At 45.4% G+C, this 27,446-nt stretch overlaps 1 protein-coding gene across 7 annotated transcripts in view; it reads left to right on the top strand.

The window, feature by feature from the left end:
- The window catches only part of PLPP4 (phospholipid phosphatase 4), a 125,562-nt gene that overhangs the window by 42,492 nt on the left and 55,624 nt on the right, over nucleotides 1-27,446 (top strand). For 2 of the 7 annotated variants that reach the window (XM_023638254.2, XM_023638263.2), the window contains exons 3-5: nucleotides 8,393-8,483; nucleotides 13,262-13,325; nucleotides 15,330-15,454. The exons of 3 other annotated variants lie outside the window; for them this stretch is intronic. In XM_023638254.2, the coding sequence (XP_023494022.1) occupies nucleotides 8,393-8,483; nucleotides 13,262-13,325; nucleotides 15,330-15,454 (280 nt within the window). The remainder of the gene's footprint in view (nucleotides 1-8,392; nucleotides 8,484-13,261; nucleotides 13,326-15,329; nucleotides 15,455-27,446) is intronic. 2 more of the 7 variants (XM_070259706.1, XM_070259710.1) reach the window with 1 other exon arrangement.

Below are 27,446 nucleotides of genomic sequence, written 5' to 3'. Positions count from 1 at the left end.
GCTCAGCTGTTGATCACTGATGAGATCACTGTATGACTCCACCCTGGATAGTGTCTCATGTCTCTCCTTCTAGAATAAATGGACAAGCTCCTAAAGGGCTGGAGGATATATTGGGATTATTTTTACCTCTCCACCCTGCCCCATGGCAGTGGCAACCTTTTACACTTCACTTCCTCTGTGCCAAACACTTTGCTGACAGCTTAAGAAAGGATTATCTCATTTAGTCCCACCCTGCATCCCAGCGAGGAAGATGTCGTTGTTGTCCACCTTTTGCAGGTGCAGAACTGCATCCTAGAGAGATGAGGGAACTTGCCCAAAGCCACACAGCTAGAGTCAAAATTCACGTCCAAGCAGCCAGCTCTGAGCCCTGCTCTTAGCCAGGAGGCTGCCCTGTAATTTGGGAGCCAAGTGTCCAGGACTCCTTGCTGGTGCTAATTGACTTCTGGAGAATTGCCATCAGGCCTTCCTGTAGCAGAGGAAATAAACTCCCCCTGTTAGGGAACAGTAATGTAGCTTTTGGATGGGCAACCTTGTAGCTCAGAGGTTCTTCCTGTTGGCCAGCCATTGTGTCTCATGCCTCTGGGAACTTGAATGACTGTTCGAGAGCTTTCATAGGGCACATGAGGAATATATTTGCATTTTGAAAGCAATCCTCTGATTTTGTGGAGGAAATCTTGTTAATTAGACATAACTGGAAAGATCCTTTTGTCTTCAAACATCCTGAAATGCCCAGAACACTACATGAGCACTGAAGTATTATTTTAATTGCTTTTTAATAATTACTTTTCTGCTGGAAAATAAACTGGATTTTTGTAAATCTCAAGAGAGTTGAAAAATTAGGGTGTTTGTGAGTAGGGCATTACCTATCAGTTGAGTATTAAAATCAGACTTTTTCCATTTCTGTAAATCTTCTATGAATCCTAGAAATAAAGGAACCAACGTGTGACTAGCTAGTTTACTCCATGGTTTTAACAGAGGGAAGCTTCTATTTATCACTTATCCCCTTTCCTCAAAGATGTCACATTTCAGATGCTGTAAAAAACACAATTTGGAGATGAATGTTCATATAGGATATTGGGAGAAATTTGTGGCCATGTCCTAGATTTGTGAACAATGGATTGTTTTGAAGTCTAGATACAAACGCTACAAATAGTCTGGCTGCAGACGCAAATAGGATGGAGCGATTTGCATGTTGGCAGTTGTGGGAGGAGGCTGGGAGGGAGTCATTCAATGCTGTGATTCCAGAGAATAGAAGGGCGTATTCAGCCACAAATCCTGGTTCATACCCTCTAATTTCCTAATGAAATAAGTTCAACCTTTTGTTTTGTTAACAGTAGTTGATAAATTTCATTCATTTGGCCACAAGATTTAGTGTGATTCCCTACTAACATGAGGAAAGTGGTAGATACATTTAGAATACCTGTAACAAGAGTGAAAAATACTGCTACCACGTAAATTAAATTTGTTCTCCTGGATTTTATTAAGAGTTTAATATAAGATATCATTTACCTGCTTTTGATCCTTTAAAACCTTCAGGTGTTTATAGAAGAACTTAAAATAGAACATACATTTTCACTGCTTTTAAAAATCGCTTGGTTTCTGTAGAAAGCTCAAATTTCATTATTTAATGAATAAATAAAATCCTGGGGTCTCTTTTACTTTTGGTCAGAATGTTTTAATCTAGAGGCAAGTTTTCTAAATTTCTAACCAATGTATTTCAAAGGCAGCTGCTGTTAACCCAGATGTTTCTTTATGGGGAAATTAGTGCCTCTGGAGTTGTGTGTGTGTGTGCATGTGTTTTTTAGAGGAGCCACTTGGTCAAATGTCACAAAAATAGTATCAGAATAATGGTTACGGGATTGAGTTAAGTGCAGAGTAAATGGTATGGTGTCTCCAGGAAACCCCAAACTCGCGTTTTTCCTGTCTTTGGTACCGTCAGCTGAGGGGACTGTGTCTGTTAAGACTGTGTCTGGAAGTTGGGTGTGGTTGGACTGTTGGATTTTGAGAGCTTGTTTCCCTTCATGACTCTGGCTTCCCGTTGACCAGAGAGACGGGAGAGATGGGCTGAGAGGGTATTTTCACATGCACTGAGTCTTGACTTAACATTTCTTGGATGTTCCCAAGCCATCAGCTGCCTGTATGGGAGAGTGTCCGCTTATTCAAAAGATATCGTGGTTCCTTTCTGAGCATGAGGCGTTTATCATGGTGTCTTTGAAAACCGACTTTTTGAGGTAGGAAGACTCAGTCGGTTTTGAGTGTGGCTTCTTAGTGCGCTGAGGGAACACTTCTAGGAGCCTGCTGTGGGGAAGGCAAGCCGTAGGAGCTGCAGCGAGAGGAGGTCAGACTGGACTGGGGCACGCCCTCAGGGACCCTGCGGGCTCTGGAGGGAGATGGTACCCTAAAGCAAAATAGAATCTGGAAAGGGCAGAGGAAAGGCTCAGGTCAGCTTTTAGGGAGTTTCGTCATCATCATCATCGTTGTCATCCTCACAGTAGTAACAACAACAACAGCCAACATCTCTTGAGGACGGGAACGGTGCTCATCACTTTGTAAGCAGTGTCTCAGAGAATCCTTTTCAGCATCCTTTGAAGTTGGCACTTTTGTTATCCCCTAATTTCAGTGGAGAAAATGAAACTGTCTTGAGATCAAACAACTTATCCAAGGTTATACCACCATCAGTGGCTGGACCGGGATCTGAACGCCAGCTACCAGAGTACAGACCCTCATGGAGCCATTCCACTGTGATGACTCATGTGACACGGAGAGGTGGTGAGTAGTGGTTCACACACAGAAGAGCAGGAGTGTGAAGGCACAGACCTGGGAGAGCAAGGTCCACATGGGTGCAGTGACTAGGAGTTTGTTCGGAGCATCTGTGTGGTGGAGGGGGCGGAGGGAGGCAGGGAGAGAAGCAGACTGTGGACGGCTTCAGACTAGTTAATTATTACTTAAATCAACAGACAGTTAAGCAGCACCCGCCTTGACCCAAGCATGGTGCGGAGAGTGGAGGTACAAAGCTGAATAAGCTATGGTTTCTAGTCTAGTGGGGCGCACAGACATGAACCCCGGTCAGATGATTCAGCATCCCGGGAAAGCCCTTGAAGAACAGACAAGACTCAAGAAGGGAACTGAAGAATGGCGGGTGTGCCCCAGTTTCTCTCTGTGACTTGAGAAAAAAAATCTGCCCAAGATCTCTCCTTTGCCCTGGCCTCTTTTTGCTCTGGCCGTGATATGTCCAGAAGATTTATTTTCGTAGAACTTTACTGATATTGTGTTGATTTGATAACAGAGTTTCCTAATTCTGGAATAAGATGCTTCTAAGGAAGACAGAAATAAAGTCACTTTGAGGGGAGATGGGAAGGAGAAGAGACAAAGCTGGCTCGTGACAGACAGTTTAATTTCTAGACTCTTCGGGAAGTCTGAGACAGCTCTCTTCTTCAAGACGGGCTGTAATTGTTACCCGTGGCGGGGCCTTTTCCAGGTGTCTGTGTGTCCTGAGTTGTCTTTATAATGACTTTGCAGCACACTTTTCCATCAAATGCCGGAAATTAAGGCACTTGGGTCTGTTGTTTTGTCTGATGTGAATGAACCCCAGTGACAGGCTGATCTCTGACTAGCATCCTGACATCCGGTACTCTCGTGTGGGCCCCTTTTGGCTGTTAAAAGTCCTGGGCATATTCATGCCCTTCCCTTCACACATGCTGCTCCCACTTTGTCCGTCCCCAGGAGCATCCTTGCAGCACAGTGCCATGTGTCGGCCCCCAGGGTGGCCCACCTTTGGGTCCCAATGGCTGCGGATCAGCGGCACTTCCTGTGTTGTTTCATCGGTGGATGCAGAAGGCAGGGCTCTGGCAGAGACATTGGTCATGTAGGGCATGGGCAAGGGCCCTGGGTGAAATAGCCTCCTCCTTGTCCCCGACCTCCTTCCTGCCTGCAAAGGTGCCCACGACTCAGACCTAAGGGCACAGGTGGGCTGAACTGAAAACGCTTTATTGCCGTATGTCTGGTCACAGGATCCTGGTACACCTTTACTGGTTTGGGTCATTTGTTAACAGTTTTGCCTGGAAATAATGGCCTGGTAGCCAGCAACCAGCATTTACTGATGCTCACTCTCCAGTGGACGCCATGGGGGGCAGTCAGCACAGGCTTCAGAGGGGGCTGCCTCAGATCAGCTCCCGGCTGTGCCTCCTGCCAGCCGTGTGAATTGGGAGCGTCGTCTACCCTCTCAGAGCCTCGGTTCCTTATCTGCAAAGGGGGCGCTTTGACAACACTTCCCTCCCCCTCGCGGGGTGTTGAGAGTGTTAAACGGGGTGGTTGACTGATCACACTTTCTCAATGTGAGGTAGGTAAGAAGCATTCAATAGCTCTTAAAGAATTTGAGTCCTAGTGACAATACTTTGCTGCAGGTCTTGTTATACCCATTTAATAGATGAGGAAACTGAGGTTCAAAGGTGAGGAGGTTAAGTGACCTCTCTGGTAAGCGTCAGAGCCGGGGCTTGAATGTCGCTCTCCTTAATCTGAATCAGTTCCACACATTTTCCTCTACAAAGCTCTAGCCTCCCGGCCTGTGGAATAGCATCATGCAAACCATGCCACGTACCAGATCCTGCTTAACGATTTATATATATCATCCTGATTTGTGTAGTACAATTAATTAGTAGTTTACAAAATGTCCTTAAAACGAAGTCTATCTTGGCCTCAGTTTCCCCGTCTGTAAGATGAGGCTGTCAGGCTGAGGTGATCCCTGCGGTTCAGGACCCCAGCCCGGGAGGCGGGGGTGTTCACTGACCTCTCTGAGCTCGGCTTTGTTGTCTGTCCAAGGAGGATGATGTTTCCATTTAATGATGTTTACAGAGTAGTTAGGGGGTTAGACAAATGTGAGGAAGGCCCCTAACACACAGGAGGTGCATCATCCGTGACAGCTGCCGCTGACATCCTGTGACTTTCCAGGCCCCTCCAGCTCCAGAGAAAAGGCATTTGCCATATTTTGTTAACACATCTAGCTTTCTGTGGTGAGAACTGCTGTATCACTGGGGTTAAAAGTGTAGACCTTGATTTAAACAGCCCAGGTGCAAATCCCCACTTTACCACTTCTTAGCTGTTCGACTTGTAGCAGGTTGCTTAACCTCTCTGTGCCTTAGTTGCCTATCCATTAAGTAAGAAGCCTACTTCATAGAGTTGCTGTGAGGATTCAATGAGTTAATTGGCGTGAAGTGCCTGGAACAGATCATGGTCCTTAGGAAGTTCTCAGAACGTGTCGGCCTCTGCTGTCTAACGTGCTCGTCAGCCCTGTGCTCGTGACTGGGGAGGAAAACTCAAGCACAGAGAGGGTTCGCTATGTTCCCACATCCTGCAGCAGTGAGTGGCTGGAATTCTTTGTTCTGGTCTCTCTCGGGTTCCATTTAATAAGCGCTAACTGTTGACTGTCTACACTGGGCTCGTACCCAGGATTTTCAAACTTTTTTTTTAAAGCCGTGGAAACATTAACCTAAGTGAAAACAATACCAGGGAAAATTTTGTGCCTTTTGTTCCTTCATCTGCACAGCCGTTTGGAGGTGGAAGTAACCGCTCCCCACCTCCGTGTCTGTGTCCATTGTGGGCTCGGGCAGCGGGACAGTGACTCTGGTCACAACGTGGAAGGGGTGTGTGCTGGCTTTAATTCAGTCCGGTTTGCTGAGCGCAAGTGGGGCCTTCATCTCTCTTCGTTCTTTTTGCTCAGTTCACTGGTGCTTTTGCCCAGGAGGAAGTTGTTTTCCTAATGTGTTGGCTTCTGGGGTTCATCTTGCAATTCCAACTTCCATGTGAAAAATATTTGTAAAAATGAGGGCAGATGATAAGTGTAAATACGTCTCTATCGGTCCCGATTTGAGGACTGTGCTGCCCATGGATATGGCAGATACGTTTACAGGAAGAAGAAATGAGACTGGAGCCCAGATGCCATTAGGATGAGAGGAGGAGAGAAAGACGGTCACACAGCGATACGCAGACATTTCTGTTGCAGCCACCTGGGTGGGGGCTGTGTCTCTTTGTCTAGTAGCTGCTTTCCCTTGCCGGTGAAGCTCAGGAGGTGGGGAGCCCTGGTCCCTCCAGGGTGCTCAGCATTGGCCCAGGAGGAAATTTGTCAGTGGTTCTAGGAGACAGACATTGTGCATCTGCCTAGGAAAGTCGTAAAATGGGTTAAATTAAGTGCAGTTTGGTTGGACAAGTCAGGGTGGGTATCTAATTAGGAGCAGGATTGCTGAGGCAGCGAGCAGTGCTACCAGAGACCCCCTTGGCCATCAAGCTGCGAGCCTGGAGCCCCGGAGCAGCTCTCATGCCTTCTCCAGCTCCCACTCCTGGGCTTTGAGCCGTGGGTCTTCTGTATGGTGTCCCTGTCTCCTTTCATTGCACATTCCTGCTCTGAATCTCCGGTCGGCAGCCTTTGGAGCCTAGGGAGAAAATCTTCCCCGCTTGTGTTTGTTTCTGGGGTTTCATTTCCCTAACCCTAGAGTACATAATCTGGGATTGTCTTGTAAGGTTTTCTTCAGTTCTGTGTTGTTCTCATATTTAAGGTTTGACTGTTGGGGAGGTCTTTGCAGCTCTGGTCACTGTTCAATGAGTTGCTTTATTTTATTTGGGAGCACGTGGCCGGATTTATGGTGCCTAAAGTGAGAGGAAGTGAGCAGCTTAGGAGTCTTTGACTTGACCATAACTTTGGACTTATTCAAGCAGGGATTTCAGTCATGACTCTTGAAACACCGAATGTGTGAGTCAAAACTCTGACACAGGGTTTTTCGGTCACCAGCATCAGTGTCATCTGAGATGCTTGTTACAAAAGGTAGGTTCCCAGACCTGTCCTATAAGTGTACTGAGGGACTCAGCGTTGTCACAAACCCTGCAGTCAATCAGGTGTGAGAGCCACCCAGGCACTTTTGGAAACTTTCACGGACTTAAACTCGAACTATTAACTCACGAGTGAGTGTGTCTTTTCTAGTTGCCTCTGGGGAAGTTCTCTGCCTGTCTGCTTCAGTTCTGAATCTGCTCTCTTAGCTGTGCCACAGTCTTCTGAATACCCTGCATGGCAACAAAACTTGTTTGTTTAGCCAAGCCATTCAGGGCCATCGTTGATAAGGAGGCTCATCAAGCTGGGTTACTGCCACTTGTGGTCAGAGAGAAACCGCCAGTAAGAGAGGGGTTTTCTCCTGTCTCATGAACTGTCTCTGAAGACAGTTCCCCAAGAGGAGTCCCCAAGGTGTTTTGAACTCTTGCAGTCTGGTTGTAGCAAGTGGGTAGAGCATCTTTGATTTGAAAGACTGTGTTCATTTGGATGAATTCTGTTCTTATAAAAGTATCTAAGACCATTGTTTAGTCCTGTGAGGAGGCCCCTCTCCAAAATGGGCCACTGTATTCAAGCACAGGTGGAGCTTTCTAGAATCGAGGGCACTACTTGTCAGTAGTTATCACTCCCCACCCTTCTCACCACCGTCTGCGAGGCCAGTTGTGGATTGGTGAGATATTTGCTCTCTTCTGATTTTGTTATCCTGAGACGTTATAATCATAAAGAGGTAACATAAATACCTTTTTCCTGGTTGTTGGAATGTTGAAAACAACTTACTAAATACAAAATCCTGCATAAAGTCTAGAAATGGGAGACAGAACACCTGGTCTCCGGAGCCTGACCTTGCTACGCATCAGCTGTGTGTCCTCGGGCACATGATTTAGTCCTCGAGCCTGGTGAAGATAGCCACAGAGCCGCCGTGAAGATTTAAGAGACTCCAGTGCCTGATGGTACCTAAGCGTGGTTCCTGTCTCATAGATGGTTTTGTGATGAGTGTTGCTTGCATCTGGGTCTCACCAACTTGCTTCCTTAACCACTTAGTGCACATCCGTGTGCTTTGGATCAGGGGAGGAAAGGGGATGGAGCAAGGGAAGAGGAGAGACTCCATGTAGAATGGTTAACATTCGTTTTGTGGAGGAAATGAATATTCAACAACAGAACACCTAAAGGGAATGAATCGATTGACTCTGATTGAGTCCCCTGTGCTCCCGTGTTGCCACAAAGCTGGGGATGGGAGGCCAAGTGTTCCTCCAGCCTTTTGCAGGGGAGGACATGAGGGGTTACTGGCAAAAATGAGTCTTCATAATTATAGACTATTCTTTTCTGTTTAAAAAGCCGCCACTTTAAATGTGGCTCTCAGCAATTACAAAGCAATTATAACTCACACTCAGCCCTCCAGTTTTTCAAGTCTACAGTCTCTAAGTGTAGACATTAATCCTCCTTCTTTGTCTGAGGTCAGGAGGTCAGTAAGATCATTCAACTAGTGAGTCTAAATGAAGCCAACAGGAACTAATTATCAATCAGCTCTCAGATAGCAAACTGCTATCCTCATAAGGGATTATTTGTTATTTCTTCCAGGCAATTTCTTTCCTCACACCCCTGGCTGTTATTTGTGTGGTGAAAATTATCCGGCGAACAGACAAGACTGAAATTAAGGAAGCCTTCTTAGGTAGAGTATTCACAGTTCCTGCTTTAGGGGATGGGGCTGAATTTAATTAGATCACTAGATTTTAAAAATCTCAGTTGCACCCAACTGATTTTTCTCTTGGTCAAATTAAGCTTGGGAGAAACAAGACAAGATAAACTTTAAGCCTTAAGAGGAGTCAATGCGCAGATAAGCACCTTATCTTCCATGGCAGCCCATTGTCGCTGTCCGTTGTGCTGAATTTGAACATCAGTGCTGTAGCCACATTGGAGATCTGTGCGGCTCAGGCTCAGAGGCAGGGTAACTCTTGGTAATAGGGCATCGCGAATCTGAAACTTTGTCAGCACTAACTGTCCGATCCCACATTGGTGGCTAATAGGCCCACATTACAAGCAATTCAGAAACGGACCGCAGACTCCCAGACCAATCACCGCTGGCTAGAGGCAAAGATCGGCAAAAGCGTGTGTAAAATAACATAGAAATTGGAAGCAAGCTCCATAGCTCATCTATAGTCTGGGGACCTTTTGGCAGTTAAGCAATTGTTATTGCGTAAAGAGTGCTACAATCTTTGCCCTTGATTATAACACCATTGTTTCAATTCCCCCCAGGCAAAGCCATATCTGTGTGTGACACGAGTTTGACATTTTTAGGATTAAACTTACTTTTCTGATCTGCACATTAATAAAATGGTTGAGTAAATGACAGTATTAAGAGGTAGCCAAAACTACTTGGTTTGTTGAGCAAACAAAATAAACGACCTGGTAGGTAGATTTTGAACTTTTGAACTTGATCATTAGAAAAACTGAATTCGGTTTATTTTTTGACATTGCACAGAAAAGTCACCTAAAACTTCACATAAGTTGTATTGTTGGTATGTGGTATGGACTTAGCATTCAGTTAGGCAGTAAATCTGGAAATATGAGATTCCTCACTAAAGGGTATGTTGGTTAATTATTGGGCTTTGAGGAAATGAAACTGTTGCACTTTCTGGTCCTCCCTTTTCTTGGTGAGGGAGTGAGGCTGAGGGTGAAAGCTAGGGTGTGCAGAGCACTTAGAGGCTTTCTGCTTTGAAGCAGGACAGAGAACGTTTCTTACACAACTCGGCTTTCATTAGGCCCTGTCTAGTTGAAAAGAACAGAATCCCTCTCAAATTAGCTCATAAATTAGGGGTTTAGTTGGAGGGCTATAACAAGCATTCTCACCAACACCAAGAATAGGGGGGAGAAAGGACAGAGGGGCCTCCTGGGGATTGGAATAGGGAGCCCGGCCACCACGGGGGGAGATGGCCCTCTTGGCTCATGGCTGCTCCTCTCTGTACTGTGCCCTCTCTCCTCTCCTCATGCTTCCTGCCTCAATCTCCTGTCTGGACATTGTTTCTGCTGCCCCCTACCTCTGGGCTTGCATGGTGGGCGTTCCTGCCCCACACCTGGATGACCGTTCAGCTCCAGTGCCCACCACCGAGTTGCACTGCCTCTCCTGGTCCAGACTTCCCAGGCAGAGACTGTGGCTCGACTCATTTCTCAAGCCTGGATACAAAAGTCATGAGTCTCTGGCCAGCCTGTGGATGCCTTCCCTGAAGTCACATGTGTACCCCAGGCTGCTCATCTGTGTTCTAGGGGTTTTGCAGTCACATGGTCTCAGACTCCTCAGCTGAGATGGTGGAAAGGTCAGTTTTTCCAAGAAGGGCATAGGTACCCTCCCACACGTGGCCCAAGCAGCCAGGGCAGTGTTTGGACAGATATCACTGTGGTTCCCAAAATGTCGTGTTGGGCGCCCTTTCAGTTGACCTGGAAATCCCTTTGCCTCACCTTTTATTCCAGTCACTCCCCTGGCACGGAGTCCCAAGATAAGTGTTTGTGATAAGAACTGTCTTTTATGGTTACAGTTATAATTTACTGCTGGCTTGTGGAGTCGGGCTCTGGTTACGGCAGTAAGTAGCTCCGAGTTACTCTCTCTAGACCTCCTCCTGCTCAGCTAAATCTTCCTTAGGGTGACATGTCAAAATGGCACACCATACCCTGCCTCCTATACGTTAACAGAGAAGGCAGAGCTACTGGGTGTTCTGTTGCCTAAATAAATGAGAGCCTGCCTTGTAAAAACGATGGGGAGCCTCCCATTGTACACAGCTTTTTTCCTTTTTTTTCTTTAAATCACTGCTTTTAGAAAGCCGTGGAAGTAGGTGTTGAGGAGGGATCTTTAAACACCAAGGACAGAAAACCAGGTATATCTGCTTTCCAATGGTGTCTGGAATTCAAGACTTTCTCAGTGAGAGTGGCTTAGTGCTCAGGTCCCTTCTTTACTTAGACATCTTCAGCAGACTTGGACCCCAAGAGCTCCCCTTAGCTGCATGTCCATAGCAGCCATCTTTGCACGTCTGCTGTTGGACCAGAGGGCTGAGGCTTGCCCTGCGCAGCATCAGGCTGTCAGAGATTTCGGCTTCAGAACAGCCAGGTCTGTACCATAGAGAACCACGTTAGGGAAGAGCTGCAGTGCTAAATTCCCAGCAAAAGTAACAGCAAAAACGCTCTAATCTGATGGGACGCTTATGAGCAATAGTGTCCTCAGTACAGGCCACTCGCAGGCCAACTCACACAACACATGGCTTTAATTTCTTTATCAGACGCAGTCTGGTTTGTGTTTCTGACTCTTCTCTCAAACCCGCAGTGCTGTGGGGTGCTATAAACACAGCCCTTATGAACCAGACCCCCTGAGTTATTGTTAATCACCAAGTGCTCCTGATTGGCCATTCATTTCCTGCTCGGCCAGCCTCTCCTGCATCTGATCACAGCCAGCCTTCTCTCTGGTATCAGTGAGAGGCCCCCATATTAGTCCCCTGGGGGTTGTGCTATTCAGATGAAAATAATAATTGCTTCCGTTTACTTCCAGAATGCTGAGATGACTTCTCCCATAAATATTGTCACTCCAGATCCCCACTCTTTTCTGTCTCCTTCAGGCTTTTGGATCAGAGAGTGAAGTTGCCAGCTGCTGGTGGTTACATCACATCCACACATTTTCTAGCTCAGCTCCTTGAAGCTTTTCAAAGAACTGCTCTGTGCTACAATAAGCCCAGCCGGTGCAGAGGCTGGGGACGTGTATGGTGTCCTGGATCGATGTAGCAGTCTGTGAAGGTCCCCAAGGGATTTGGGAGATCAGCTAGTCATGCTTGTTCTTGAAGACCTCCTCCGTGCTAAGGCACGCTAGGACTAGGATAAGAAGGAGCCCAGCCCCATTGGGAAAACACAGGAATGAGCCTGCTGGACCAGCCCTAACAGGAAAAGAGCCCAGTCATTTCAGGGCAGTCTCACAGCCTGTTAATTGGCTGCGGGAGAGAATACAGCAGTGAAGATAGCCCAGGGCATTTTCCATCCCCTCCGCAAAGGAGACCTCTCAGCAATGTTCTGAGCTTGCAAGAGAGAAGGGGAGCCAGCATTTTAGGAAGGGTCTGTGCGTGCAGAATGTAATCAGAGGATCTCTCTGAGTTCCCCCATGCTTGGTTCCGATCTGTACACCCCAGCTGTAGGCTTGGTGTTTTAATGGTGGTGCCATGCTGCTGACTCATGCTCCACTCTCCACCCCAGTGGCCTATCCCTCCTTTGCTGCCACACTCAGATGTGGCCAGTCATTTCCCATCTCACACTTAGGTGATTGGTTTCCCTTTGACAGAGGTGTTCATTTGAACTGGTCCCTCCCATTCTCTCTGCTTCCCACGACTTGTTAAAAGCAGGTGGGCTTTGTCTCCATCACTAGGCTGTGCCTCTGGTGACTGTGTTGGTCAGTCCACGGTACTTTCCACTTATAAAACAACACATTTGTCTCCCTTGATGACCATGAATAGCTCTAGGCAGCTCCTTCCTGAAAATCTCCCTCCACTGCTATTTTCTTACATAAATCTCAGCTGTTACTGGAGAGTTAATATTTGCCAAAGGGAAATGGTAACTCACATGCTTTAGTATTCAACAAAACAATGGAATGGGGCATCAACAGGTTTTTATTGCTTGTGCAAGGCGTTTGACCTTCCATCACATTGACTTGCCTTTTGTGCAGTCTTGATAAACACAGGAGAGGGGTGTGAGTTCCTTGCGGAGAAAGCTCTGTGACTCATGTCACCTGCATCCTTTGGATGATCTGTACTTCATTTCTCAAAGCCCTTCCAGGTTGCTTGGAGAAAGTCCCCATGCTGTATATTTTAAAATAAGGTATTTCAGAAGCTCCTACGGTTTTGGTGGCAAAAAGCACCACCTGGGCAAACCGTCTCAAAACCCAGGGAGGCATTGGGACCCTTCACCTTCTCAGAAACAATGATTTGTTTGATAACAGATAGACAGCTGTCAGCCGGTGATGGGTCGGTCAACGAGGAGATAATTGCCGAGTGGGAATATTCTGCCCCACAGTAGGATCCTGGCAGCTGCTCTGATTAGAATTGTCTGAGCGGGTTGCCAGAAAGAAATTAGAAAGTTATATTTCTTGCTACCAATAAAAGAAATTCCACTTACTGTAGTATTAAATCTGTTCATATCAGGCCAGAACATGATCGATGGGCTCCTCTGCAGTATTGAAAGTTTCAGTCAAGGAGGAGAAAGAAATTTCATGTCATAGAGGCTTGGAATTTTATGAGTCACTTGCCAAAGTCCTGTCCTAATTATATTTGACTCTAGCCACCCAAACGTTTCCTCTGTTTTTTAAACTATTGGTTCATGTGGTCATAAGTGAAATAGTATTATAATGTAACAGTGATGATGATGATGATGATTTTGATTTGAGAGACAGCTGGTTATTTTCTGTCTGTTGGTTTTCTTTTGTAGCGGTGTCCTTGGCTCTTGCTTTGAATGGAGTCTGCACAAACACTATTAAATTAATAGTGGGAAGGTAAGTTCCACAAAGAAACAAATGGTGCCTTAGACACTTGAGGTCATCTATGTAGGAACCTTAGCCACAGGACACTGGATGGGACAGGTTTGAGCTCTTCTGGTTTTCCCTTAAATTGTTGTCCTTCTGGGGTTTCTGTCCTCAGCATAGATCTTTCCTCTCCTTTGAATTACGAACTCACTATTTCAGAAAGCAGGAGATCCATAGTAAAGAAATATTCACAGACCATACTTTCCTGTGGGCCAAGGCCCACTGCTGGCATTTCTGGGTCCACCCACTGCTGTCCCAGGGCTTCCCCGGGCACCCACTCACTTGTCAGTTTTGGCCTCCAAAAAATAAATAAGATTACTTATTTATTGTTCTCTCCGGGATAAGAAGTATGGATTGGCAGTTGAGCTTTGGCTTCTGGCACATTTCTCTTACCACCCCCTGGGAAATGATTTCTGTTCCCCATTTATCTTGCTTTCTCCCCTGACTGCACTGGCAGTGAGCTAGTCTCTGTAAAGACGAACAATCAAAAGACCTGAATTTGAGCCCTGACTTTGGCCCTGGCTAGCTGTTGGCCTTGCACAGGTCAGCTCCGCTCCCAGAACCTCAGCATTTACTGATTCTCTCCTTGGTGCAGGGTGCTGGTCAGGCACCGAGGGGGCAGAAGACAGATCCAACTCGGGCGGTACATGAACTGGTGCCGCCAGGTTCTTCCAACTTCCCGTGCTTAGAGTTGCTGTGGGCCCCTGATAAAATGCTCATTCTCAGGCCTTGTCCCCTGTGAGGTTCTGGTTCAGGAGGTGAATAGCCACACCTGGAGAAATGTTAGCTGAGTAGGAGAGAGACAGCACACCAGCACTTCTGATAGATTATTGATATTGATGATTGATATGTTATAGCTATTGAGAGATCATTATTGGGCCTAGATCCCAAACCTGGGAGGACCAGTGAGTCAGTGTATGTGAACTGTGACCAGATATGTGCAGAAAAGGGGCCTTGTGTTTACAGCATTAGTGTGTTTACCATGGCAGGCATTCAGCAAGTATTAGTTGAATTAATGTGAAATGATCAACCATCACATATCTCTGTGAGAATCCTCACTTGAGTGAGGCGGAAAAGCATGGGGTGAAGCGTGTAGGTGCAAGAATCCAATGGCTGGGGTTCAGAGCTCGTCTTTGCCACTTACTGGTTGTGCGTGACCTTGGGCAGGAGTGTCATCTCTCCAAGCCTTCATTTTCGCATCCGTAAAATGAAGAAAGTTCCAGGCTCTGCCTCAGGCTTGTCATAAGAATCATCTGACATGATGCATGTGCAGTGCTGAACACTGTGTCTGGTACCCAGTAAGTACTCAATAAATGTTGGCTGTGGTTGCAGCAGGAGGCTCGACTTCAGGCCAGCTTCTACCTCACTTCCCTCTAGAGGTCACTCTCCCATGACCTGGATCAGAGACGCTAACCTGGGTGACCGTGTGCTCTGCATCATGGAGCGGAGCTTTCCGATCCTCTCAGTGAGGTTAAGTGAGACCTGCTATTTGAAGAAGGCAACTGGCCATCCCAATGCAAGGGATAGGGACGTGAGGAGCCTGGAGTCTTGGATCCTGGGAGCAGCCTCTGAATGGCGGAGCCATGGATAGAGGCAGGAACTACCTTTTACTCTGCTGGCACCATGCTTACATGCCTCCTATAAGTCATCTCATGTAGCCCTCAGGACCTCACCTTTGGGTAGGTATTGATCTCCCCCTACTACAGATGTGGAAGCTGAGATTGGGGAAGGCTACATGACCTTCCCAAGGTCAGACAACTCATAAGTGGCAGAGCAGGAGTTCCAACTCAGATCTTTCTGACCCCGAAGCCTGAGACTTTCCCAAGACCACCATGTCTAGAGAGCTCCAGAGGGGGCTCCGGTGTTGATGGCAGAAGAAGGAGCTGGGGGAAGCCGGGAATGGTGGGGGTCAGTTTGGGGTTCATTTGTGACGGCAGCATTTTATATTGAAAATGTCCATGGTGTCTTTTGTAGACCTCGCCCCGATTTCTTTTACCGCTGCTTTCCAGATGGAGTGATGAACTCAGAAATGCACTGCACAGGTGACCCCGATCTGGTGTCCGAGGGCCGCAAAAGCTTCCCCAGCATCCATTCCTCCTGTAAGTTCAGTGGCAGGGACACTCTTTAATTCCCTGGTCATGTTTCCTGATCACTTTCTTTGTGAATCTGGGTGGAGAGAAGAGTGTTGGGGCATGAAAGTTGAGCACAGTTCACTTTTCTTCACTGTGGGTGGTTGGTGTGGAAACAAGATATTCAACAGGAAGTAATAAGCCTGCAGATGAGGCTCTGGAGTTTACAAAACATTGTGTGTGTTGCTTTTGTGAGCTTGGCAGAGTGTAACGTGACACTTTACTCTCTGGCTATACGATTCATGAACTTGACAGTGGAAGGAATTTACCATGTTCCTGAGACCTTCTGCTTTGAGGTCAGTGTTCTCTCTAGTTTATTCCTTCAGTGAAGGTATTAGATGTGTGTGTGTTTACCAATATATGGCGTATATGTATACATATTTACACACACACACACACCCAACATATAGTCTTATTATAGATATATGAGCGGGGACCGGCCTTAAAGCAAAGACTAAATAAAATGAATCAGGTGCAGTGTGGTGGAGTGGAAAGAACACAGGTCTTTGAAGTGTGAGAAGTCCTGGCTCTGCCAGGTATTAGCTCTGTGACTTAATCTCTGTGTGCCTCAGTTCCTGCTGTGTGAAATGGGATGATAATGCCTCCATTGTTGGTTGGAGTGAGGGTTAAGATAGGCGATGATGATCACTGACATTTCTGGAAAGTCCGCCATGCCAAAATGTTTAGGTGCATTATCTTATTTAATCTCCTCAATACATGTGCAGTACTTAGTATAGTGCTTTAAATGAATAGTAGTTATCCATATTATTATCTATCACTAGGGCTGAATTTTCTAGAGCATCCTAGCTCATATCTCCCTTCATTTCATCAATGTTGATCGAATGACTTGGGTGCCAGGCCCTCTGACAGCTGTTGGGGACACCAAGATAAATAATACACAGCTCCTCTCCGGGGCAGTCCACAAGCAGTGGCAGACTGGATGTTTGGGTTGGTGATTCCAGGATAATTGGAGAAGAACCATGGTCCCAGTCACTGCTTGGGAGAGGACAGGCTGCTTTCGTGTTTCAAAGTCCTTGATTCCCCACAGGTCTATCATTATTTACCTTTGGCAAGCCTGGTACCTTAATCTTTTCTGTTTTTTTCTAAATGCCTAAGACTCACCCTGATAGTGGCTGGATCAAGGCATAACTGGATGCCTTTTCCTGCAGAGCGGTTGTTGGACATTTTGTTCAGAGCCATTGGAGACTAGGGCCTGTCAACAACATATGGGGTGCCAGGCACTCTAAGTGAATTACTGTCAACCCGCGCATCAGCCCTGCCAGGTCAGGTTGTCCCCATTTTATACACAGGGACAGTGAGGCTCAGACTCAGTAACTCGTTCAAGGACACTTAGCTGACCTTCACACCAGCCTCGAACATGATAGTCTCTTGGGCTTTTGGTGATTAAATACAACGAAATATTCACAGTTCATGTTCATTTAAATAAGTAACTCATTTTCCTCTCTAGTTTGTTGGAGGCTATAGTGTGTTGAATAGTGACCCCCCCCAAAAGATACGTCCTGGTCCACGCCCAGAGAACCTGGGAACATGACCTTATTTGGTAAAAGGTCCTTTTTTTGCAGAGGAAGATTCTCCCTGAGCTAACATCTGTTGCCAATCTTCTTTTTTGCTTAATGAAGATTCACCCTGAGCTAACACCTGTGCCAGTCTTCCTCCACTTTATATGTGGGTTGCTGCCACAGCATGGCCATCGATAAGTGGTGTAGGTCTGTGCCTGGGAAGTGAACCCGGGCTGCTGAAGCGGAGAGTGTCAAGCTTAACCACTAGGCCATGGGGCTGGCCCCTAAAAGGGTCTTTGCAGATGTAATTCATTTAAGGATCCCAAGATGAGATCATCCTAGATTTAGAGTGGGCCTAAATCCCATGACAAATGTCTTTATAAGAGAGGGGCAGAGGACTATTTAAGACAGAGGCCCAGGGGAGAAGGCCACGTGAAGACGGAGGCAGAGATTGATGTAATGCAGCCACAAGCCAAGAAGCACCTGGAGCCACTAGAAGCTGGAAGAGGCAAGGAAGGATCCTTCAGAGGGAGCCTGGCCCTGCTGACATCTTGGTTTTGGACTTCTGGCCTCCACAACTGTGAGAGAATAAATGTCTTTTGTTTTCAGCCACCGAGGTTGTGGCACTTTCTTACAGCAGCCTTAGGAAGCGAAGACAGAGACGTAGATTGAACACTTATTGGTTAGCGGAAAGGAATTGGCTTTAGAGTCATGGGGGAGATTGTGAGAAAGAACGTTCCTGCATTTGTGCTTCTTTAAAATGCCATCTGAGGGTAATGTGGCAGGAGGCACAGCAATGCCTGAAAATGTGGGTTCAAGCTTCTAGGCCTTAGCGGTGCCTGTTAGTTAAGGCGGAACATCCATTTGGAGTCACTTCCTCCCGGGGTTTGTTTTTCCTCTCTGAAGTCACGTTTTCAGCGAGTGTCTGTTTTGGAGGACTTGTAGGTGCCAGCTGGAGGAATGCCTGCTCTGTTGACTTATGGTCTCCTTATAGTGAGGGCTTCCGCTGCTGGCGTTGTTTAGCGGGACCTGGAAGAGTGTTCCCCTGGGTCGGCTCCCCTCGGCTCTCCCTCTCTATCCTTGCAGGGTCACTCAGGTTCTCCATTGTTTTAGGGCATGTCTGTCCTCCCAAAGACTAGGCGCTGAGCTTTAAGGAGCTTCAAATATTAAAAGCAGTAAGAAGTGAAACCCTATGGGAAACCATTCCTCCTGGCTTTCCAATGGCTGACTGCGGACTGCAGCCCCGTTAGTGTCTACGGTTACGTTTGAGCTGGGGAGGGAAATAGGTCCCCTGTGAACAGCTCAAGCTGAAAGACCGCTTGACCACAGAGAGGAGAGACCAGGCCCCACAAAAATGTTTATTTTAGATGCACACCCTCCCTATCTAATGCTTTTTCTGACAGGTCTGCCCGCCAGCTGCCTTGTCAAATGAGTGGCTGATGTCCCGTCTGTTCTAGACAAGCTTTGTGATAGAGGCTCTTACTATCTTTTGCTTAAGATGCTATTTAAAATGTTACAAATTTTTAGTACTTGGGAGACACGGGATCCTACCCAGCCTCTAGGCTTTGGTGATGCTATTTTCATCTGCTCTCTTTCTCTCTTTTTTTCTTTTGAGGAAGATTAGTCCTGGGCTAATATCCACCGCCAATCCTCCTATTTTTGCTGATGAAGATTGGCCCTGAGCTAACATCCATGCCCATCCTTCTCTATTTTATATGTGGGATGCCTGCCACAGCATGGCTTGATAAGTGGTGCATAGGTCGGTGCCCAGGATCCGAACCTGCGAACCCCAAGCCACCAAAGCGGAGCACGCAAACTTAAGCTCTACGCCACCCAGCCGGCCCCTCTTTCTCTTTTTTGTGATGCGTCAGTGATTGCTTCACTGCCATATCCACTTAGAAAAACCATCAGTGCTGTTTTCTGGATTTCTTATTGTAGCTGATAGGAAGCCTAGTGGTTGCTGTGTCTCTTGGCTCCTCAGAAGAGGCAGTGGACCTCAGAGGGGTGACCTCAGTGGACTCCCATTTCAATACATACACTCTTTCTCCCTTCAATAAAATCAGTTTTGTAGGCTGCACTTGAGTGACTAGCCGGCCCTCGTGGTTGAGTGGTTAAGATTCGGTGCTGTCACCACTGTGGCCTTGGTTCATTTCCCAGTCAGGAAAACACGCCACACATTTGCCAGTTGTCATACTGTGGTGGCTGCCTGTTGCCGTGAAGCTGAAAGCTATGCCACCTGTATTTCATATACCAGCAGGGTCACCCGTGGTGGACAGGTTTCAGCGGAGCTTCCAGACTAAGACAGACTAAGAAGAAGGACCTGGCCACCCACTTCCAAAAAAATTGGCTTTGAAAACCCTACGAATAGCGGTGGAGCATTGTCTGATGTAGCGCCAGAGGGTGAGAGGATGGCACAAAAAGACCAGGCAGGGTTCCACTCTGCTGTCCACAGGGTCACTAGGAGTCGGAATCAGCTCCATGGCACTAACAACAACAACTTGAGTGAGTGGACGCAGGCATTCTGGACCGAGGGACCTGCTAAGACTACTTCCCCATGCTAGGTCAACATGGGTTTGCTGCTGCTCTGTTTACAGGTGATTGGTGACTGGAAGGTGGTCGATGTCCACATATCATCCTGCAGAACAGTTGGTTCACTTTGAACTTAAGAACAGACATTAATTTCTTTTGGAAATAAAAGGTCTTATTCTTAATTTATGACAAGTTGTCAAACAGCACTCCCCTGAAGTGCTTTTGGGGCAAACTGTCGTGAACAGCAGGTCCCCATGGCAGCCGTCAGCGGGACTTGCTCTGTAAGGCAGCCGGAGCCACTCTTGATTGGAAAAACAGAGATCACCATTTCGAAGAGTGAGCAATTTCCTTCAGAATTACCAAAAACTTGAGGTTTAAAGTGGAGAAAGGCGATGTAGCTTAAGGCAGGGATACTCTGAAAAGGCAATTGTCTTTCATCATATAATATCGACTTTTGATTGGGTATTGATTCAACTTCCAGAAAGAGGATAGATTTCAGAAAGAAAAATAGAAAAAACAAATCATTAATGCCAAGTCAAGCTATGAAGAAACTTCTTTCCAGTAAAAATGGTGGGAATGAAGAAGGCAATACTGTTGTCTTGGCGTGGGCAAATAACAGCACGTGGGTCAGTTTTTGTAAATAAAGTTTTATTGGAACACAGAGATGCCCATTCAGTTACATATTGTCTATAGAGGCTTGCACTCTATAGAGGCTTGCACTCTATAATGACAGAGTTGAGTAGTTGCAAAAGAGACATGGCTCACAAAACTGAAAACGTTGTCCATGCTCCTATAGGTGCTGGAGTGAGCGAGGGATGAAGAGCCAGAGCACAGAGGATTTTTAGGGCAGTGAAACTATCCTGTATGGTACTATAATGATGGATACATGTCCTTATATGTTTGTCCAAACCCATAGAATGTACACCACCAAGGGTGAACCCTAATGTAAACTATGGACTTTGTGTGATTGTGATGTGTCAATGTGGGCTCATCGATTGTAGCAAATGTTGGAAGATGCTGATAGTGAGGGAGACTATGCATGTGTGGGGGCAGGAGTATATGAGAAATCTCTGCACCTTCTTGATTTTGCTGTGAACCTAAAACTGCTCTAAAAAACTAAAGTCTAAACAAAAAGCATTACTAAAACAAGACCAGTGCACTTGAAATGTGCACATAGATATTTCATTTTTAAACAGCTCCATTGCAGTATAAAAAGGGAGCATTTATAGGAACATCAGTGTTTGTGGGATACACTTTGTAAACGACATACAATATTTAAAAGCTGTTTATCTGGCTGCTGATGATTTAACAGATTCGTCTGGAGCACCCACTGTTGTGTAGATACTGGGCTAGCACTTGCGAAGGTACAGGATGATCAGGCGTGGCCTGTGTCCTATTTAGGGCAAGGACAAATGCCAGCTGCTTTAACACAGTGCTCTGGGACTGGGGAGCTGAGAATTCCAGTCGGGGGATGGGGGATGCCTCTGGGAGGCAATCGCTTTCTCCTGTGTTTCCCAGGAGAGTACATACGAGCTACACATTTTGAGATAGTTATGTTTGAAGTGTCTTCATTCTGTGCTGTAGCTGGGTGTAGAATTCTAGGTTGGAAGTCATTTCCATGCAGGACTGTAGTTTCCAGGGTGGTTGAGACAAGCTGAAGGCATTCCCTTCCTTTGTCTTGTTTCTCTCTCTCTGGAACCTCTGAGGACCCCTTCTCTGTCTCTGGTCATCTGAAGTTTCACAGTGATGCGCCTTACTGGGATTCCTTTTCTGTATTTATTGTTCTGGTCACTCAGTGGGTCCTTTTATTCTGGAACTTCGTGTGCCTCCCTGCATATTCCCTGTTTCTTGTCTGTGGATCCTGTATCAGGCGGGTGTTGACTCTTCCGGATTGATCTTTTTATTTTATTTCCCATTGTTTCTCTCTTTGTCTTTTTTGTTCATCTCTCTGGAAGGCTTTTTAAATGTTATTTACCAACCCTTTTATCATTTTTTTAATTAATTTTATGTTTTTAATTTCCAAGAGCTTTTTCCAGAACTCTGATTTTTAAAAAAATTCACATCCCGTTCTTTTTTTCATGGGTACACAATATCTCTTTCCTCTCTTCGTTTGCAGGTTTCATCTGCTCCTTGCTGTCTCTTTATCTACGTGTGTTTTGTGTCTACCTTTCCTTAAATATCTGGTCATCTTCTGCTGGATGTTCTTGTTTAAGGTTGAAGCGCTAAAGCCCAATAACTGGGCTTCACCGGAGGGTGAATGAGGAGGGAGCTGGGTTTTCGCTGGTTGACCCTGAGTGTTAGCATCTGGCCTTTACTTTGAGCTGTTCCATTCCCCAGGCCCTTGCCTAGTGTAGTGAGCCTGGCTTTCTGGGAGCTGCGCACAAGGGGCTTGGGTTCTCACAGGTCACTTTGCAGACTTTCCCTTAATCTCCCTGTTTTCAGTCTGATTGTTCAGCCCTGCCCTTTACTTGCCTGCTTTTCCCAAGTGCAGAGCCTCAGATGGTTAAAGCTACTATTTTCTTCAGGAGTCAGGGAGGTGGCAGTTTCCTGGTTTTCAGGATGGGGTGGGGACCTGGAGAGTTTGACTGCTCTTTACGGGGACTTTCCACCCGCTTCCCTGTTTCCAGCTCCCATCTCAGCCCTGCCTCCTGCAGTGCCTGGTGCCTCAGTTCCAAGCTTTGCAGGGCCCTGTGTGGTAAATGAGCAGCTGCCCGTCAGCACCACCCTCTGCTGGCCTGCAGACTCGCCTTTCCTCGGCTCTGTGAGTCAGCATCCGCTCTGCCACCTGCTTTCCGTCTTCATACATTGTGGTGTGGAGTTGAGGTGCTTCTAGTTCCATTTAAGAAAGAATGTGTGTTCCCGTTTGTATTAGTCAGCGTTCTCCAGACAACCAGACCCTATAAAGTGTATAGGGAGAGGGGGAGAGGGAAGAGGGGGGGAGAAACGAGAAGGACGAGAGAGGGGGAGAGGGCAAGGAATATTTATTTTAAGGAATTGGCTCATGTGATTGTGGGGGCTGGCAAGTCTGAAATTTGTAGGGCAGGCCGGCAGGCTGGGAGCTCAGGCAGGATCTCTCTGTTGCAGTCTTGAGGTAGAAGTCCTTTTTGGGAGACCTCTGTCTGCTCTTAAGGCTTTCAGATGATCAGATGAGACCCACCAATGTTATGGAGGGTGAACTCCTTTACTTAAAGTCAACTGATTGTAAATACTCATCACACCTAAAAAATACCTTTGCAGCAACTTCTAGACTGGTATTTGACCAAACAGCTGGGTGCCATGACCTAGCCATGTTGGCACACAAAATTAGCCATCGCAGGGTTGTCCCCTCCTTCCACTATCATTTTAAAATCAGAAATACCATCATAAGGCTCTAATTCCTTCGTTGCAGAGGTCCCATGTGTTAGACGGTTCTTGTTCAGCCTCTGTGTTGCTTTGATGACAGAGTCCTTGAAAGGGGAGTATACTTGCTGAGGGTCTCTGCAGGCTGAGTGTGTGGAAGTTTGCTTTTGCTGAACGCATCTAAATGGGTTTTAACGGATTGAGAAATTATTGCAAGATATCGTCTATGCTAACTAGCCAGGTTTAACTCCATCAAGCATGAATATTCAGTATTACAAACCAGCTGGTTCTTAGAGTGGTTAAGCATAATTTTGCATAAAGCAGCTTGCAACAAGAGAGCGGAAGAAATTGCGAGATTTGTTTGTTTTGCATCATTTAATGAAACGAAATTGCTATCCAAGAGTTTTGCTGGTAGATGGGAAGCTTGAAAAATGCCACCTTCTTCTTTTGAAAATGGTATAAAAAGGCATGAGGCACTTCGTTGGTTCAACCAGGACAAACTAGTGGTCCTTTGTCTGAGGTCAGCTCAATTTGCATGGGTTCTCTTGTAACTTAGAAATGAAAGCTTCCAGGTTCGCTCTCTTGTCAAAGGACATGGTCAGACTTGGCAAGAGCCCCTCATAGCTTTTTTCCTGAATTTGTATTTTCCTACATCTCAGACTTCTGACAATTTCAGAGGTTCTAGGAAGCACCTGCACCTGTTTCCCATCTTCCTCATCCCAATGAACACTCCCCTGAATACTAGAAACTTGCTTTGGAGATGCCAAACCCCTGGAGGGAAGGATGGCTTTAAGTAGAATCAGACCTCTTTGTAGGATGGTATTTTTCAGTATGTTTTTCATTATCACCTCCTCTTCCTTTTTCTAGACTTTTTTCCCCCTGATTGCTTGTCTCTACCATGGAATTTTTTTTTTTTAAAGATTTTATTATTTCCTTTTTCTCCCCAAAGCCCCCGGTACATAGCTGTATATTCTTCGTTGTGGGTTCTTCTAGTTATGGCATGTGGGACGCTGCCTCAGCGTGGTCTGATGAGCAGTGCCGTGTCCGCGCCCAGGATTCGAACCAACGAAACACTGGGCTGCCTGCAGCGGAGCGCGCGAACTCAACCACTCGGCCACGGGGCCAGCCCCTCTACCATGGAATTTTAATGCCACAGATACACTGTCAATCTGTTGATGTGCTGTGGCCCTTTCAAGGGTCACAAACGATGGTAAAATTGGAGATTTTCTCGTCTCCCCCAGAACCAATTTTCTTCCCCTTGGGGGCGATATTGTCTTGGTTGAGAATGCTTGTTCTAGGGCAGTAGTTCTCAATGGGCAATTTTGTCCCCCAGGGGACCTTTAGCAGTCTCTGGAGACAGTTTTGGTTGTCACAAGTTGGGGAAGGTGCTACTAGCATCTGTAGTGTTTAGAGGCCAGAGATGCTGCTAAACATCCTTCACTGCACGGAACAGCCCCACAACAAAGAATTATCCAGCCCAAGATCTCAATAGTGTCCAGGCGGAGAAACTCTATTTTACGGTAATAGGCAAATATATGGGAGAAATTGATCACTCACATGTTAAATTTATCCCCTCTCCAAATTCCTCGTCTGAATAAATAGAATATTTTTAGAAATGGATATTGTTTAATTAATTTGAAATACTTTCTCTCAAAGACTTGTCTCGCTATTTGATTTCTATGAAAAAAAAAGATCAGGTCAGATTAAAGGTTATAATTCAAGCCTAATGGCTTTTTCTTTCTTTCTTTTTTAACTTTTTATTATAAAAATTTCAGACATATAAAAGAAAACAGAAATCTAATGAATACCCATGCTCCATTCTAGCTTCCTAATTTTCTCTGTCCATTTCCTACCGCCATTCAATAATGGTGATGAATTTTTTTATAACATTTTGGGGTAAAATTTACGTTGAAATGCATAAATCATTGCCATTCAGTTCTGATAAATAGACATACTATGTAACTCATATTCCTGTCACAATCCAGAATATTTCCATAACCCCAGAAAGTTCCTTTATGTCCATTTCCAGTCGATCTTCATCCCCTCAGGACAGACACTGTGGGTTGTTTTTAACTTTAGTTTAGTTTTTAGTTTTGTCAGTTTGTTGTTTTTGCGTCTGGCAGCTTTTGTTCAGTATAATGTCTTGAAATTCTTCATGTTTTTACGAGTATCAGTAATTTGTTCTTTTTTATTGCTGAAATGTATTTCGTTGTAGTGAATATCCCACAAATTGTTTATCCATTCTCCTTTTGATAAACATTTGGATTGTTTTCAGTTCTTTCAATTGTCAATAAAGCTGCTATGAACATGTGTGTGCAATTATTTTCCTGGACTGTATTGCTCTTTATCTTGGATAAAAATCTGTGAGGGCATTGCTGGGTTAGATATTTGTTTAAAAAGTTAGGTATGTGTTTAGTGTTAGAAGAAATGGCCAATCATTTTTACAAAATGCCTCTGTCAGTTTCCATTCCCACTGGCAGTGTATGAAAATTCCAGGTAATCTGTGTCTTCACCAACATTTGGTGTTAGCAGTCTCTTTAAGTTTAGTAGTTTTGGTGCGTGTGCAGTGGTATCTCATTGTAGTTTTAATTTGTATTTCCCTGATGACTAATGATGTGTACGTTTTCATGTTCATATGGCTGTTGACATATCTTCCTCGGTGCAGTGTCTGTTCAAGTCCTTTGCCTAAGTTTTTTTTGTGTGTGTGTGTCTATTTATGATTAATTGGCGCAGCTTCCTCATCTTCTTTTTACAAACCTTTTGCCAAATAAATGTTTTGTGAATATTTTCTCCCATCAGTGGCTTGCCTATTTATTTTCTTAATGGTGTCTTTTGATGAGCAGTAATTTTATATTTTGATTAAATCTAATTTATCACTTTTTTTGTTTTGTGGTTATTGCTTTCTGTGTCCTATTTAAGAAATCTTTTTCCGCCCTCCAGTTGCAAAGACATCTTCATGTGTTTTCTGCAAAAGCTTTATGGGTTTTGTTTTATATTTAGGCTTTTCTCAAATTGACTTTTGTCCATTGTGTGAGGTAGAGTTGGAAGTTCATATTTTTCTGTATTCATCTCCATTTTTTCAGCACCATGTGTTGAAAAGACTCTCCTTTCACCATCTGATATCTTTGGTGCCTTTGCAAAAATTAATCGACTGTATAAGTGTGGGTCTTTTTCTGCACTCTGTATACTAGTCATTAATCTGTGTGCCTATCCTTACGCCAGGACCACACTCTATTGATTGCTGTAGCTTTGTGGTAGGTCTCGAAGTCAGGGAGTTTGAGTCCTTCATCTTTGTTTTATTTTCTCAATGTTGTTTTGACAATTATAGGTCTCTGGGGCTGGGGTCAGGCACGGTGGCAGGTTCTCTCTGAGTGACACCCATGCTTCAGGACTTGGGCATTGCGGGAAGGGGAGCACAGCAGCCTCTGGTCTTCCTGGAGGGTGAGAAATGCTGACAGCCTCCCCCTCCCAGGAAGATACCATTGCCCTTGGCTAGGAGCTGGGGGAAGTGGGCAAGGGAGCCCTGTGCTCTGGTCTGCACCACCCCCCCGGAATGCTTTCCATCATGGTGGGCTGGGAGGGAGGAAGGAAGGAATGGGTCAGGGTTCGAATTCCATAGACTCTCACACTGTTCTTACCGAGTTTTAGTATATTTTCTTAAATAAACGTTTCTTCATTTGCTATATGATCTTGGGACCCTTTGCAGAGACTTAAAAAAATTTTTTTTTGAATAATTTTCCCCAGTTTTGCTTGGGAGTGGGTCCATGTAGCTCCTCACATTACCATTCTGGAAGTGGAATTCCCTTATGTCAGTTTTGATAAGTTTTGTGTTTTAAAATTAATTTGTACATTTCCTCTCAGTCGTTGAATTTATTAGCATAAAGTTGTTTACTATATTCCCATGTTGACTTTTTGATATCTGTAAGATCAGTAGTGATAGCCCCTGTTCCACTTCTGTTAGAGTAATTTATGTTTTCTCTTCCTTTTTCTTGATTAATTTTACTTGGAGTTTAGCAATTTTACTGATCTTTTCAAAAAACCAACTTTGTTTTTGTTCATTTTCTCTATTTTTTTCTACTTCATTGATTTTGGTCCTTTTTTTTTTTTTAAAGATTGGCACCTGAGCTAACAACTGTTGCCAATCTTTTTTTTTGTTTTTCTTCTTTATCTCCCCAAATCCCCCCTGGTGCATAGTTGTATATCTTAGTTACACATCCTTCTAGTTGTGGCATGTGGGACGCCGCCTCAACGTGGCCTGACAAGCGGTGCCATGTCCGCGCCCAGGATCTGAACCAGTGAAACCCTGGGCCGCCACAGCGAAGCGCGCGAACTTAACCACTTGGCCACGGGGCCAGCCCCTGGTTTTGGTTCTTATCTATATTACTTTCTTGTTTGTAACTTGTGTTTCATTTGCTTATAATTTTCTAGCTTCTTAAGTTGGAAATTTAAATCATAGTTTTTTAAAGTCTTTTTTCTTTTCTAATGTAAGCATTTAAAGCTATAAATTTCCCTTAAGTCCTGCTTTAGCTGTACCCCACAAAATTTGATATATTGTATTTTTATTTTATTATGTT

This window comes from Equus caballus, chromosome 1 (genome assembly GCF_041296265.1).
Source record: "Equus caballus isolate H_3958 breed thoroughbred chromosome 1, TB-T2T, whole genome shotgun sequence".
Classification (NCBI taxonomy): Eukaryota; Metazoa; Chordata; class Mammalia; order Perissodactyla; family Equidae; genus Equus; species Equus caballus.
Note: the sequence above shows the minus strand (reverse complement) of the source record. Positions and strands in the feature narration are given on the sequence as shown.